Source organism: Callionymus lyra, chromosome 15 (genome assembly GCF_982586985.1).
Source record: "Callionymus lyra chromosome 15, fCalLyr1.hap1.1, whole genome shotgun sequence".
Lineage (NCBI taxonomy): Eukaryota > Metazoa > Chordata > Actinopteri > Syngnathiformes > Callionymidae > Callionymus > Callionymus lyra.
In genome coordinates this window covers 4,405,020-4,418,959 of record NC_141832.1, presented here as the reverse complement: position 1 = coordinate 4,418,959, position 13,940 = coordinate 4,405,020, and the positions used below count along the sequence as shown (strand labels likewise).

At 38.9% G+C, this 13,940-nt stretch overlaps 1 protein-coding gene across 1 annotated transcript; it reads left to right on the top strand.

The window, feature by feature from the left end:
• The first annotated feature begins 10,443 nt into the window (after positions 1–10,443).
• On the top strand, positions 10,444–13,813 carry LOC148064544 (uncharacterized). The gene is made up of 4 exons (XM_087809708.1): positions 10,444–10,518; positions 13,305–13,383; positions 13,457–13,612; positions 13,696–13,813. Exons 1-4 carry the CDS (start codon positions 10,482–10,484, stop codon positions 13,811–13,813), a joined length of 390 nt encoding a protein of 129 aa, XP_087665834.1. The 5' UTR covers positions 10,444–10,481.
• The last annotated feature ends 127 nt before the right edge of the window (positions 13,814–13,940 follow it).

Genomic DNA, 13,940 nt, shown 5'->3' with positions numbered 1-13,940 from the left:
AACAACACAACACAACACAACACACAAACACATATCCATGTTTGTAGGTGAGTCTCATCAGAAACATTTGGTTGGTTTACTTTTATAAACTACCGATCATATAATATTTGTTTTTCACGACAAACAAAGGTTCCATGCAAACCTCTGTGCTTGACCAATCACAGCAGAGTGCGTGTGGTTATGATCAACAAGAAACAGTGTTTAGTTTCCTTCTAGTGGTAGTTTCACAGCTTGAATTTAAATTCAAATCGAATAATCTGACAAGATTATTATATTATTATAACAACATTTATATTTATTTTTTATTTTTTATATATAATGTTTTTTATGTATTTTTATTGGAATTATAATAAAAAGATATGTTGGAAGTTACTGTGTCACTCAAAGTTACTTCTGAGACTTATTTTGCTGCACCGTAAATAAACACTTGAATGAGTCCACAGAAAGTACGACTTACTCATGTATCCCTGAAGTACTACACACATCTGAGGATGTCCCTGTAAGTAAGAGTGTGTCTTTGTCAAGATTGTGTTGATACGTATCACGATACAAGGATACGATATAAAGTGATATATAGTGATAGTGTAGTAAAAGGATATATTTGTAGTATTGTCCAGTACTTGACTCTGGTGTTGTGATAGTGTAGTGACAAGTACATATGTGTAGTATTGTTGAGTACTTGACTCTGGTTTTATGATAGTGTAGTAACAAATATATATGTGTAGTATTGTCCAAAACTTGACTCTGGTGTTGTGATAGTGTAGTTACAAGTATATATGTGTAGTATTGTCCAGTACTTCACTCTGGTGTTGTGATAGTGTAGTAACAAGTATATATTTCTAGTATTGTCCAGTACTTGACTCTGGTGTTGTGATAGTGTAGTGACAAGTACATATGTGTAGTATTGTTGAGTACTTGACTCTGGTGTTGTGATAGTGTAGTGACAAGTATATATGTGTAGTATTGTTGAGTACTTGACTCTGATGTTGTGATAGTGTAGTGACAAGTATATATGTGTAGTATTGTTGAGTACTTGACTCTGATGTTGTGATAGTGTAGTAACAAGTATATATGTGTAGTATTGTCCAGTACTTGATTCTGGTGTTGTGATAGTGTAGTAACAAGTATATATTTCTAGTATTGTCCAGTACTTGACTCTGGTGTTGTGATAGTGTAGTGACAAGTACATATGTGTAGTATTGTCCAGTACTTGACTCTGGTTTTATGATAGTGTAGTAACAAATATATATATATGTGTAGTATTGTACAGTACTTGACTCTGATGTTGTGATAGTGTAGTAACAAGTGTATATGTGTAGTATTGTCCAGTACTTGATTCTGGTGTTGTGATAGTGTAGTAACAAGTATATATTTCTAGTATTGTCCAGTACTTGACTCTGGTGTTGTGATAGTGTAGTGACAAGTACATATGTGTAGTATTGTCCAGTACTTGACTCTGGTTTTATGATAGTGTAGTAACAAATATATATATATGTGTAGTATTGTCCAGCACCTGACTCTGGTGTTGTGATAGTGTAGCTACAAGTATATATGTGTAGTATTGTACAGTACTTGACTCTGATGTTGTGATAGTGTAGTAACAAGTATATATGTGTAGTATTGTTGAGTACTTGACTCTGGTGTTGTGATAGTGTAGTGACAAGTATATATGTGTAGTATTGTTGAGTACTTGACTCTGGTGTTGTGATAGTGTAGTGACAAGTATATATGTGTAGTATTGTTGAGTACTTGACTCTGATGTTGTGATAGTGTAGTAACAAGTATATATGTGTAGTATTGTCCAGTACTTGATTCTGGTGTTGTGATAGTGTAGTAACAAGTATATATTTCTAGTATTGTCCAGTACTTGACTCTGGTGTTGTGATAGTGTAGTGACAAGTACATATGTGTAGTATTGTCCAGTACTTGACTCTGGTTTTATGATAGTGTAGTAACAAATATATATATATGTGTAGTATTGTCCAGCACCTGACTCTGGTGTTGTGATAGTGTAGTTACAAGTATATATGTGTAGTATTGTACAGTACTTGACTCTGATGTTGTGATAGTGTAGTAACAAGTGTATATGTGTAGTATTGTCCAGTACTTGATTCTGGTGTTGTGATAGTGTAGTAACAAGTATATATTTCTAGTATTGTCCAGTACTTGACTCTGGTGTTGTGATAGTGTAGTGACAAGTACATATGTGTAGTATTGTCCAGTACTTGACTCTGGTTTTATGATAGTGTAGTAACAAATATATATATATGTGTAGTATTGTCCAGCACCTGACTCTGGTGTTGTGATAGTGTAGCTACAAGTATATATGTGTAGTATTGTACAGTACTTGACTCTGATGTTGTGATAGTGTAGTAACAAGTATATATGTGTAGTATTGTCCAGTACTTGATTCTGGTGTTGTGATAGTGTAGTAACAAGTATATATGTGTAGTATTGTCCAGTACTTGACTCTGGTGTTGTGATAGTGTAGTAACAAGTATATATTTCTAGTATTGTCCAGTACTTGACTCTGGTGTTGTGATAGTGTAGTGACAAGTACATATGTGTAGTATTGTTGAGTACTTGACTCTGGTGTTGTGATAGTGTAGTAACAAGTATATATGTGTAGTATTGTTGAGTACTTGATTCTGGTGTTGTGATAGTGTAGTAACAAGTATATATGTGTAGTATTGTCCAGTACTTCACTCTGGTTTTATGATAGTGTAGTAACAAATATATATGTGTAGTATTGTCCAGCACCTGACTCTGGTGTTGTGATAGTGTAGTTACAAGTATATATGTGTAGTATTGTCCAGTACTTGACTCTGGTGTTGTAGTATTTACAGACCACATGACTCTTGACGAAGTCGTAACTGCTTTCATCTGTTTTCAAACCAAAATATGTACAAACATCAGCTTTAAAAGCTGCTGGACTCACTGTATCCTCTCGTGCTCAGTCATCATTCTTCCTTTAGCTGTGGAGGATGTAACGACTGCTGCCATCTAGAGGTCGGAAGTTTAATTGCAACTAAAAAAAACAAAAAAAACAACAGGTTACATCATTTACTCTTCAATAGTTTGTTGTAAAAGTTTTAAAAAATGTAAAAAAAGCTTCTGAAACATTGAACAGGTGGTCATAAGCGTTTGTGTAGTGAAGATGTCCTACCCTTGCTGTCTGTGACCTCTGACCTTCAGGGAGACGTCTCGCTCGTTGATATTCGACTGCTCTCCCCTGATGGTAGACCTGTATCTCTAAAGTCTTTGACTTTGACTTCCCAGAATCTTCATTTAGTCTCAATGTTGCTCTGTGAGTGGTATGTTTTTTACTGGAAAACTGTCAGGTTAATTCTAGAAATAACTTAAGCGAGAACTGTGTAGTATTGATAGTATTGAAGTGTAGTAAATATAGGGTTACATTTTAACAGAACGACCAGCCCTCTGGTTATTACAAATATTACAATGTAATATTTTAAGAATATACTTGGAATAATGGAGCACCACCTTTGAGTCTTAGTCCAAAGGAAACTACATTTACGTGATAATAATTAATTAAGTGGCCTTAATAATAATTATGAAACACTAGTTTAAATCAATCTCATTTACTGAAGTCACTACTTGTTGTCGTGATTAATGTTCTTTACTGAGTAAGAGGCTTCTAAATTGATTATACAAGAATATGAAAAGTTTTAAAGGCAACTGACGTACTTTTTATAGTATTTATTGACAGAAACAAAGAGAAGAGGAAGAACAGTTAAGAACAATGGAATGGAACGATGATGCTTACTTTGATATCATGGAAGGAACAATAATAATTACTCAGAACGTAACGGACTTGAAGGCTTTGATAATGGTCAACTTCTGGGAAAGCTTTACAACTTATCTTAAGCTAATCTTGCGACCTCGGATCAATTTGAAAAATCCAAACACATCAACCAATGCATGAGTGACAATGTTACAGTTTCTTACGTCGTCGAGAGGAGAGAGGAAGGAGTGATGATGACGAGGAGGTTAAGGTGAGAAGGAGGAGGAAGATGAGCAGCAGCAGGCTCAAGAAGCCGAGGCCCTGGATCCAGTTGCGTTTTGGAGTGACTTGGCAGGGACCACGGTGCAGACGGCGTGGCGGCTGGAAGCGCTGACGTTGGGGTGCTCTTGGGTCTTGACTTTAAAACTTCTTTTATTTGATGTTATTGAAAGATCTGAGGCTCACACATAATGCTAACTTATCCTAACTTTCCAGCTCTTTCTAAGGATCAGTATGATGTCAAACATTACTTCTTATGAAAACACAATATTGAGATGTATGATGTATGAAAATATGTTATTGAACAAGAAGATGACATTTAATCTTCTGAAAGACAGCTTGTGGTTCTCTGAGGTCATTCTGGTTCTCCGGCCATGTGTGGCTAATGTCCGGCCTTTAGATAGCAGAAGATAGATGGGGGAGGGACTGCATTCAAAAGTCGTAAAACGAGGACTTTGGTGTTTTAGTGGAAGCAAAATCAAACATGAAGGACTTCACTACACTAGAGTTGCATTTTAGAATCTATTTATTTATCTGACCTTTTGTGGAATCACCTTCTTTGCTCTGCAACCATCCCGACACAGCAGACACGCACTCAAGCACACACACGCACACACACGCACACGCACACGCACACGCACACACACACACACACACACACACACACATACACACTGAGTCAAGAGAAGGTGGTGAGACTAAGAGCATCGGCAGGATCTCAGGAAGAGGAGCGCCCACCTGTGGACCCGGGAGCTCCTGGGACTGCTTCCTCTGGACCACTTTGATTGGCGGCAGGTGCGTCGCAGCAGAGACCAGGAAGTTCATGAGGATGTCCTCGCAGTTGCACGAGCGGTCCACCAGAGTTCTCAAGGACTGGGGCAGGTAATGAGTGAACAGGTAGTGGTAGTACCTGCGAACATATCCAGAGTTTGAAACATGTTACCACAGTCCTATGAAACTGCTGTTCTCAGAGCGAACACTAGAGGTCGCTTCAGACTCACAGACTTCTTGTCGTGTCACATCAGAAGTTCAACCTTTAACGTCTGAACATTTGTTTCTTTATTATTCAGTAAACCATAAAAGCAATCGATACAAAACTACTTCCAACCTTTTGAACTTAAAAAGATATATTTTTATTATAGAAACTTTAGGAATAAAGAATTAATGTTTTACGATATTAAGGCTTAAACTAAAAAAAAGATGATTCAATAGAAGAAAACGGTTCAAATAAAGGAAAAATCTTTAAATGCATTTTTTCTTGAACTAAATATTTTGTTTTGAAAAAACTTTTTTGTATTAATTATATTGTTTTTGATCAAAATCCACTTTCTTTTAATATATTTTTCTCATTGTGCAACCGATGTGTTTGATTGACTTTTTAATGTTAGTAAACAGTTTGTGTCATTATTTTTATTTATTTTTATTTTATTTATGTTTTTCTGTTTAATTATCTGTGAAATCATGGTTTATTCTTGAGATTCTTCTCTTAATGATGATGTTTAAGTGTTTGAACAGTTTATAAAACGCTTGATGTGTCAGTCGTGGATCTTATTCCTGCCGTGATGAGCTTCATTCATGTCAGAGTATGACGTGATGATGGACTAGAGCTCAGATGATGGAACCCTGGATTCAGGAGATGTTCACCCTCGACATGGTGAAGAGAGAACCACACGTTGAGCTGGAGCGACTTTACTTTCAGCCTTTTTTGAACTCTGTGGCTCTGATGGAGGTCGAGCTGACAGCAGCACATGTCGAGCGTCTGTAACGGAGACTATTGAGACTTTTCTGGACGAACAACAGCTCCACGTCGGCCTCAGATGGAAGAAGTTCTTCAGGTGGTCACCTGTGGTAGAAGGGGGTCCCAGAAGTGGCTCCTGGGCGGGTAACCCACGATCCTCTCGGGGAAGCTCCTCCACACCAGGAAGGCGAAGTTGACCTGAACGACAAGAGTCAATCCTGAAGCTCCTCCTTCTCGCCATCGTGTCCACAAACCTCACTGGTCAGCAGAACCGTGTCCTCGTCCAGGCTCAGCACAGCTTCCTTTTCTATGGCAACGTGAGGTAGAAACCAACTGAAGGCCTGCGACACAAACAAGTCAGGACGGGACATGAGCGACACACCTGTCACAGAGAGGACGAGATTCTTACCTTCCGTCTGCCGTCCGTCACCGTGAGAGGAACCGGCATGGGCGGCCACTTGCTCCGACTGGGCGGAGCTTTCTCACTGTTCCAGATGATGATGATCTGCAGGAATGATGTCGACGTTCAATAACATCCCAGAAAACTCAGGTTATAAGAGTCTATTATTTATTACTCGAGTTTATGTTGGTGTCTGAACAAGAAGGATCTGTCTCACCTGCAGTTCAAACAAAACTCTGATTCGCTCTCGTCGAAGAACTCCCATTTCTTCGATCCGTAAAACTCTTCACCTTTCAAAGTCCATATGTATCAACACTGAAAAGAGCAGTGCAACGTTCAGAATTCCCGCAAGGTGGCGTACGCCCGATTCAGCTGGTTCGACCATGTGGCGGCCCTCAGTGACCATGTTGAGATGTTCACATCAGTTACATTAACCATCAATATTGATCATAAATTAACACACAGTATTTACTTATTAAAGTTATTCATATGTTTTTATTCACCAAATTAATAATCAGTATTAATTAAGAAAACATAGATCATTTTATAATGAATATTTTAATCTGCTATTTTACACTATTCAGAAAAAGAAATGAATAATGATTATTTAATATTTTTTTATAATATAACAAAGAAAACTATGCTTTAAGTCAACAAAAGATGTTTGATCAAAGTGAAGCTGCAGAATGAAATTACAATGTAATATTTTAAGAATATACCTGGAATAATGGAGCACCACCTTTGACTCTTAGTCCAAAGGAAACTATTAAAATTACATGGATAATATTATAATTATCATAATTTACTTTGGTGTTTTAGTGGAAGCAACATCAAACATGAAGGAAAAGCGCTACACAAATATTACTTACTAACTTACTTACATACAAATCCCCCTTTGGTCAATGTGGGGAAACCGTCGATGTTTATCAAGGCCAAGGTTGTTGTACGACCTTGAATGTCATCCAACTCATCTAAGATGGTCCCAGGGTGTCCATAGGGTTCCTGGCAATAGAGTCACTGATACACAGATTGATGTGTTTCACCCTTATCACCCCCTTTCCTACCATTAACCAAACATTTGGTAAAGACCATATGGTTCGTGGAATGGAGTTCAGAACATCATGTTGGTCAATTCTCTACATCCGGGCCAATGACAGGGGTGTGTCTAAAACCAGATAAAAAAAGAATACAAATATTTGCATCACGACTGAAAGTATGCAATGAAAGGGATGAAAGAGTTGACAGAGAAGAAACAAATCACACAAAGGGAGAAGAAAAAGAATTTAATTGTGAAAAGAAAATATTTTTTAACAAAAATAAAAAATAAAATTGAGAAAAATGAAAAAAAAAGTAAAAAGATTGTTTTGTTTGGGCTTGAACTCAGAGGTGGTATGGTGTATGGAAGTTTTAGAGAAATGTCTAACTGTAGTTATAATGTAGGTCAGGTATTATTTATTTAATTTTGAACTTTTGGTATGCTTAATTTTTTCTTTGTCGTCCTATTAATGTGATTTTGGACCCTTTGTGAATTTTTGTTCTTGTACCATTGACAGACATTTCCAAACATCTCTTTATTTAATTTTTTATTATTATATTATATTATATTATTTATTTATTATTTATTTAAAGTAGGGTAAGTATAAGTAGTAAAAGCAGTAGTATAATTAGTAGCAAAAGTACAAGTAGAATTTGTAGTAAATGTATAAGTAGTATAAATAGTAAAAGGCGTAGTAGAATGAGTAGTAAAAGTAAGTAAGTAAGTAAGTAAGTAATATTTATTTATATAGCGCTTTTCGAGACCAGGGTCACAAAGCGCTTTAACAATCAAAACAATACTCAAAACAGTACATACTTCAAAGATCAAGATAATACTGAGAACAACACAGGAGTTCGAGAAATTCAAGGAAAAGCCTGAACAAATAGAAACGTCTTAAGATGTTTCTTAAAGGAGTCAGTAGACTCCATCAAGCGCAAAGAGAGAGGAAGATTGTTCCAAAGCTTAGGAGCAACAGCCTGAAAAGATTTCTCTCCTCTGGTCCTGAGCCGTGTGCGTGGAACCATAAGTAGATTCTGATCCACAGACCTCAGAGACCGAGCTGGGGTGTAAGGCTGGATCAGATCAGTGATGTAAGGAGGAGCCTGACCATGAATAGCTCTGAAAGTAAGAACCAGAATTTTAAAGTTGATCCTGAAAGAAACTGGAAGCCAGTGAAGAGTTTTAAGGATCGGAGAAATGTTCTTCTACTTAGAAAGTAGAATTAGTCGTAAAACTACAAATAGAACATGATGCACAGGAGTTTACTAGTGAGTCTAGCTTTAACCACAGAGCCAGCCCTCCTGATCAACCTGTCCAACCTGTTGACACTTCTGTTCCCAACCCAACACACCTCAGAACAAAACACTGGCTACCACAGGCTGGTAGAACATGCAGAGCAGTTTCCTGCAGATTTTAAATGAACAGAGCCTCCTCAGAAAGTACAGTCTACTCTGAACTTTCTTATACACATGGTCTGTGTCAGTTTACTGTCACTGGACATGGCTTTGTCCTGGACCTCCCAAAGTCCAGCTCCTTGGTCTTTGAGGTGTTCAGCTGCAAGCGGTTCCTCTCACTCCAGTCCACAAAGTCATGTATCAGACTTCTGTACTCGTCCTTGCTGTTGTCCCTGATGCATCCAACAATGGCAGTGTCGTCAGCATACTTCTGGACGAGACTCAGCTCAGAGTTGTAGCAGAAGTCTGAAGTGTAGATGGTGGAGAGGAGAGGGGCCAGTACTGTCCCCTGAGGTGCTCCTGTACTGCACACCACAGTGTCAGAAGTGATGTCCTCCAGCCTGACATACTGTGGTGGATCAGTGAGATAGTCCGAGATCCAGGTGACCAGACCAGGGTCCACATGCATCTTAGACAGTTTGTCCTGCAGCAGAGTGGGCTGGGTGGTGTTAAAGGCACTAGAAAAGTCCAGGATCAGGATCCTCACTGAGCCACTTCCTTTATCCATGTGGGAGTAGGTCCGATGCAGGAGGTGAAGGATGGCATCTTCTACACCGGGGGGCTTGTGCGTGCTGGACATGTGGCCTGAGATGTTTGAGGACCAGCCGCTCCAGTGTCTTCATCAGCGCCACCGGTCTGTAATCATTCAGCTCGCTCGGCCGGATCTTTTTCGGGACTGGAACTATACAGGAAGTCTTCTACAGCGTTGGTACTTTCCCCACCATCGCTTCACCTCCTGCTTTGCTGACCTCATGGCCCCTCTGTCCCTGCTCCTGAAAGCCGCCTTCTCTCTGTTAAGGACGTCCTTGACCTCCTTTGTTACCAACGGCGTTAAATTAATTTATTATTAGGGTAACAGCGGACAGTCTTAGCAGGGGCGACAACGTCTTAGCAGAAATCTAAATATATAATCCCTTATATAGTGTTTCTGACCCTTGATGTCCTCTTGAGACTTCAGCAGCACATCCCAGTCTGTGGTGTCAAAGCAGTCTCTGATGGCGTCCTCCACAGCTGGCGTCCACTTTCTGATTTTCCTAGTGGTCACAGTCTGTCTCTGCACCAGAGGAGTGTACTGTGACTGAAGGTGGACCAGTTTATGATCGGACCTTCCAAGTGTAGGTCATTGTGCGAGAACCCACAGGCCAGGAACTCCTCCAGAGACCAGAGGTCTGACTGTGCCCGGGTGTACGCAATGGTGGATATTTTTGCCCCCTGGACCGGGCCTCCACCTCCCAGTTCGACAGGCTCGTGGATCGATACGGTGATTGACCTCTAAGCTTGGCTCGCCAAACTTGGAAAGGGGCCTGGGTAGCACTTATTCCTGAGCCGTTACAACTACGGGGTTAACGTCCAACCACCGCCATAAACACGAACAAGATGGCCGACTACCAACTCAGTCAACGTATAATGGTGATATACTACCACCCGGATCAGAACCAAGACTTGTTTGGATGAAAAGTACAAAACTAGATGAAACTGGATAATAAACAAGTGAAAGAGATAAAGCTGTGTTTGCGACAGGTGTGGCAGCGACAGGTGTGGCAGCGACAGGTGTGGCAGCGACAGGTGTGGCAGCGACAGGTGTGGCAGCGACAGGTGAACAAGACTGCATTCCTTCTTCTAGATCAAGATTGTGACTGAACTTGTCAAACGTCTTTATCCTCGTGGCACATCTTTTGTTGTTGAACTATGTTATAAAAGTGTGAGTCAACAACACACTATGTTGCACTGATGTCTCTGACAGGACACACCTCCTCACTGACGGTTGATCAGTGTTTCCCTGAGTCTGGATCACAAGCAGCTCAGCTCACCTGGAAGTTTCACCTACAAACATGGACACAAGTCTTCAGAGCAGAAAGCTGCTCACAGGTCAGTGACTTTTTTCATGCTGCCATGTTCCCCAGCCAGAGTGTGAATGCATGAGTCAAGAGTGAGTTTGTGAGGTGAATAAATTAATAAAGAGTTAGGTGAATAGATTAACCAAGAGTGAGTATGTGAGGTCAATAAATTAATCAAGACTGAGGTGAATACATGAATCAAGAGTGAGGTGAATACATGGATCAAGACTAAGGTGAAAAAATGAATCGAATGTGAGGTGAATATATAAATCAAGAGTTAGGCGAATACATGAATCAAGAGTGAGGTGAATACATAAATGAATAGTGAGGTGAATACATGAATCAAGACTGGGGTGAATAAATGAATCAAGAGTGAGGTGAATAAATTAATCAAGAGTTAGGTGAATAAATTAATCAAGACTGAGTTGAATAAATTAATCGAGAGTGAATTTAATACATGGATCAAGAGTGAGGTAAATACATGAATCAAGACTTAGGTGAACACATGAATCAAGACTGACGTGAATACATGGATTAAGACTGACGTGAATACATGGATCAAGACTGAGGTGAATTGATTAATCAAGAACGAGGTGAATACATGGATTTAGTGTAAATAAATTAATCCAGAGTGAGGTGAATACATGATACGAGAGTGAGGTGAATAAATAAATCAAGAGTGAGGTGAAAACATGAATCAAGAATGAGGTGAAAACATGAATCAAGAGTGAGGTGAATAAATGAATAAAAATTGAGGTGAATACATAAATTAAGAATGAGGTGAATAATCGAATCAAGAGTGAGGTGAATACATGAATCAAGAGTGAGGTAAATACATGAAATGAGAGTGAGGTGAATACATGAATCAAGAGTGAGGTGAATAAATGGATCAAGACTAAGGTGAAAAAATGAATCGAAAGTGAGGTGAATACATAAATCAAGAGTTAGGCGAATACATGAATCAAGAGTGAGGTGAATACATAAATGAATAGTGAGGTGAATACATGAATCAAGACTGGGGTGAATAAATTAATCAAGAGTTAGGTGAATAAATTAATCAAGACTGAGTTGAATAAATGAATTGAGAGTGAATTTAATACATGGATCAAGAGTGAGGTAATTACATGAATCAAGACTTAGGTGAACACATGAATCAAGACTGACGTGAATACATGGATCAAGACTGACGTGAATACATGGATCAAGACTGAGGTGAATTGATTAATCAAGAACGAGGTGAATACATGGATTTAGACTGCAGTAAATAAATTAATCAAGAGTGAGGTGAATACATGATACGAGAGTGAGGTGAATAAATAAATCAAGAGTGAGGTGAAAACATGAATCAAGAATGAGGTGAAAACATGAATCAAGAGTGAGGTGAATAAATGAATAAAAATTGAGGTGAATACATAAATTAAGAATGAGGTGAATAATCGAATCAAGAGTGAGGTGAATACATGAATCAAGAGTGAGGTAAATACATGAAATGAGAGTGAGGTGAATACATGAATCAAGAGTGAGGTGAATAAATGGATCAAGACTAAGGTGAAAAAATGAATCGAAAGTGAGGTGAATACATAAATCAAGAGTTAGGCGAATACATGAATCAAGAGTGAGGTGAATACATAAATGAATAGTGAGGTGAATACATGAATCAAGACTGGGGTGAATAAATTAATCAAGAGTGAGGTGAATAAATGAATCAAGAGTTAAGTGAATAAATTAATCAAGACTGAGTTGAATAAATTAATCGAGAGTGAATTGAATACATGCATCAAGAGTGAGGTGAATACATGAATCAAGACTTAGGTGAACACATGAATCAAGACTGACGTGAATACATGGATCAAGACTGACGTGAATACATGGATCAAGACTGAGGTGAATTGATTAATCAAGAACGAGGTGAATACATGGATTTAGACTGCAGTAAATAAATTAATCAAGAGTGAGGTGAATACATGATACGAGAGTGAGGTGAATAAATAAATCAAGAGTGAGGTGAAAACATGAATCAAGAATGAGGTGAAAACATGAATCAAGAGTGAGGTGAATAAATGAATAAAAATTGAGGTGAATACATAAATTAAGAATGAGGTGAATAATCGAATCAAGAGTGAGGTGATTCATGTATTCACCTCACTATTCATATGTCCAGTTACCTGATCCGGCTCTCTCTTTGTAAATTCATTAATGTTCCTCCACATCAGTCTATTCCCTTTCCTTCTTTGATAATGTCCATAAAAAAGTTGGCCTTTGCCTTCTTTGGTTCATTCACTAATTTGTTACGAAGTAAAAACTTGTCCATCATTAATTGATTTAGTGCTGTTTTCACAAGTTGTCATTAAACCAAGGCAGGTTGACCTTGGGGTGTCCATTTCTGAACGTTTTGGTGTATTTTTCTTTAATTCTATTTATGGCACCTAACAATGATTCACAAGAGGCCTCTATATCATCTGTGAGTAGAACATCACTCCAATCAGTTTGGCTTATTTCTTCCTTAAATGCATTCATGTCCCGTTTCCTTATTCCATAGGAATGTTTAATTATCTCTTGCTGGTAAGTAAACCTGTTTTTTGTCAACTTCCTTGCAACATGAGTCATATTGTGATCCGACAAGCCAGTGAGGAGATAATAAGATTCAATGATCCTCTCAGGCTTGTTACTGAACAAGTTGTTACATCAGTCAGTATCAGAGAGTGAACACATGAATGTGTGGTTGAGCAACAACATGTTGTTTGTACTGATGAGGTTTTATTATAGTATCAACAACACAATGATGACGAGTGATGATGCTGTTGTGTTTGTGTGCAGGTGTGGACACAGAGGAGGAAGATCCTGCCTCTAAACCTCCTCTGGGTGAAGACCATGACAGTCAGACCAGAGCTCAGAGGTGAGAAGATCACGTCTCTGTCACACCAACACATACTGGAATCTTCTTCTCACTGAAACTTGTGTGTGTTCAGATCGAAGCTACGTACATCTGCTGGACCTGGACCTGGACCTGGACCTGGACCTGGTACTGGACCTGGACCTGGACCTGCTCCCAGCTGTGAGTCTCTGAAGAGTGACAGATCTAAAGGAAGATTGATTAACTTCAGAGGTGAACAGAAGCATCAGAGGTGAGAGACAACAGGAGCAACATGACATCTACTGGTCAGATGGTGAACGACAGAAGTGTTGATCAGAGTTGTGTCTCTTTCAGGATCTACCAGGAGAAACAAGAAGAGTCTGAACTCAACTGTGAGTCTCTGAAGAGTGAAGCATCAATGGCACATCTTATTAATTTCAAAGGTGGACAAGAGTCTTCAGGAGACAGGTGAGGTTTTCTTCTCTCTTTTCTCCACTGATACCAACTGCTCATGAACTGTTAGTCAAAAGTGCTGCAGACAGTCGTGAAAGAAAGTCAACATCCAAGAGAAGAAGCAACAAACTGAAGCCATGAAGTCT

Excerpts from the sequence above, each read along its gene's own strand:
- LOC148064544 (XM_087809708.1), top strand. The coding sequence starts at position 10,482 with ATGGACACAAGTCTTCAGAGCAGAAAGCTGCTCACAG. Across the intron at positions 13,384-13,456 it reads AGTCAGACCAGAGCTCAGAG|ATCGAAGCTACGTACATCTG; the intron begins GTGAGAAGATCA and ends GTGTGTGTTCAG. Across the intron at positions 13,613-13,695 it reads GGTGAACAGAAGCATCAGAG|GATCTACCAGGAGAAACAAG; the intron begins GTGAGAGACAAC and ends TGTCTCTTTCAG.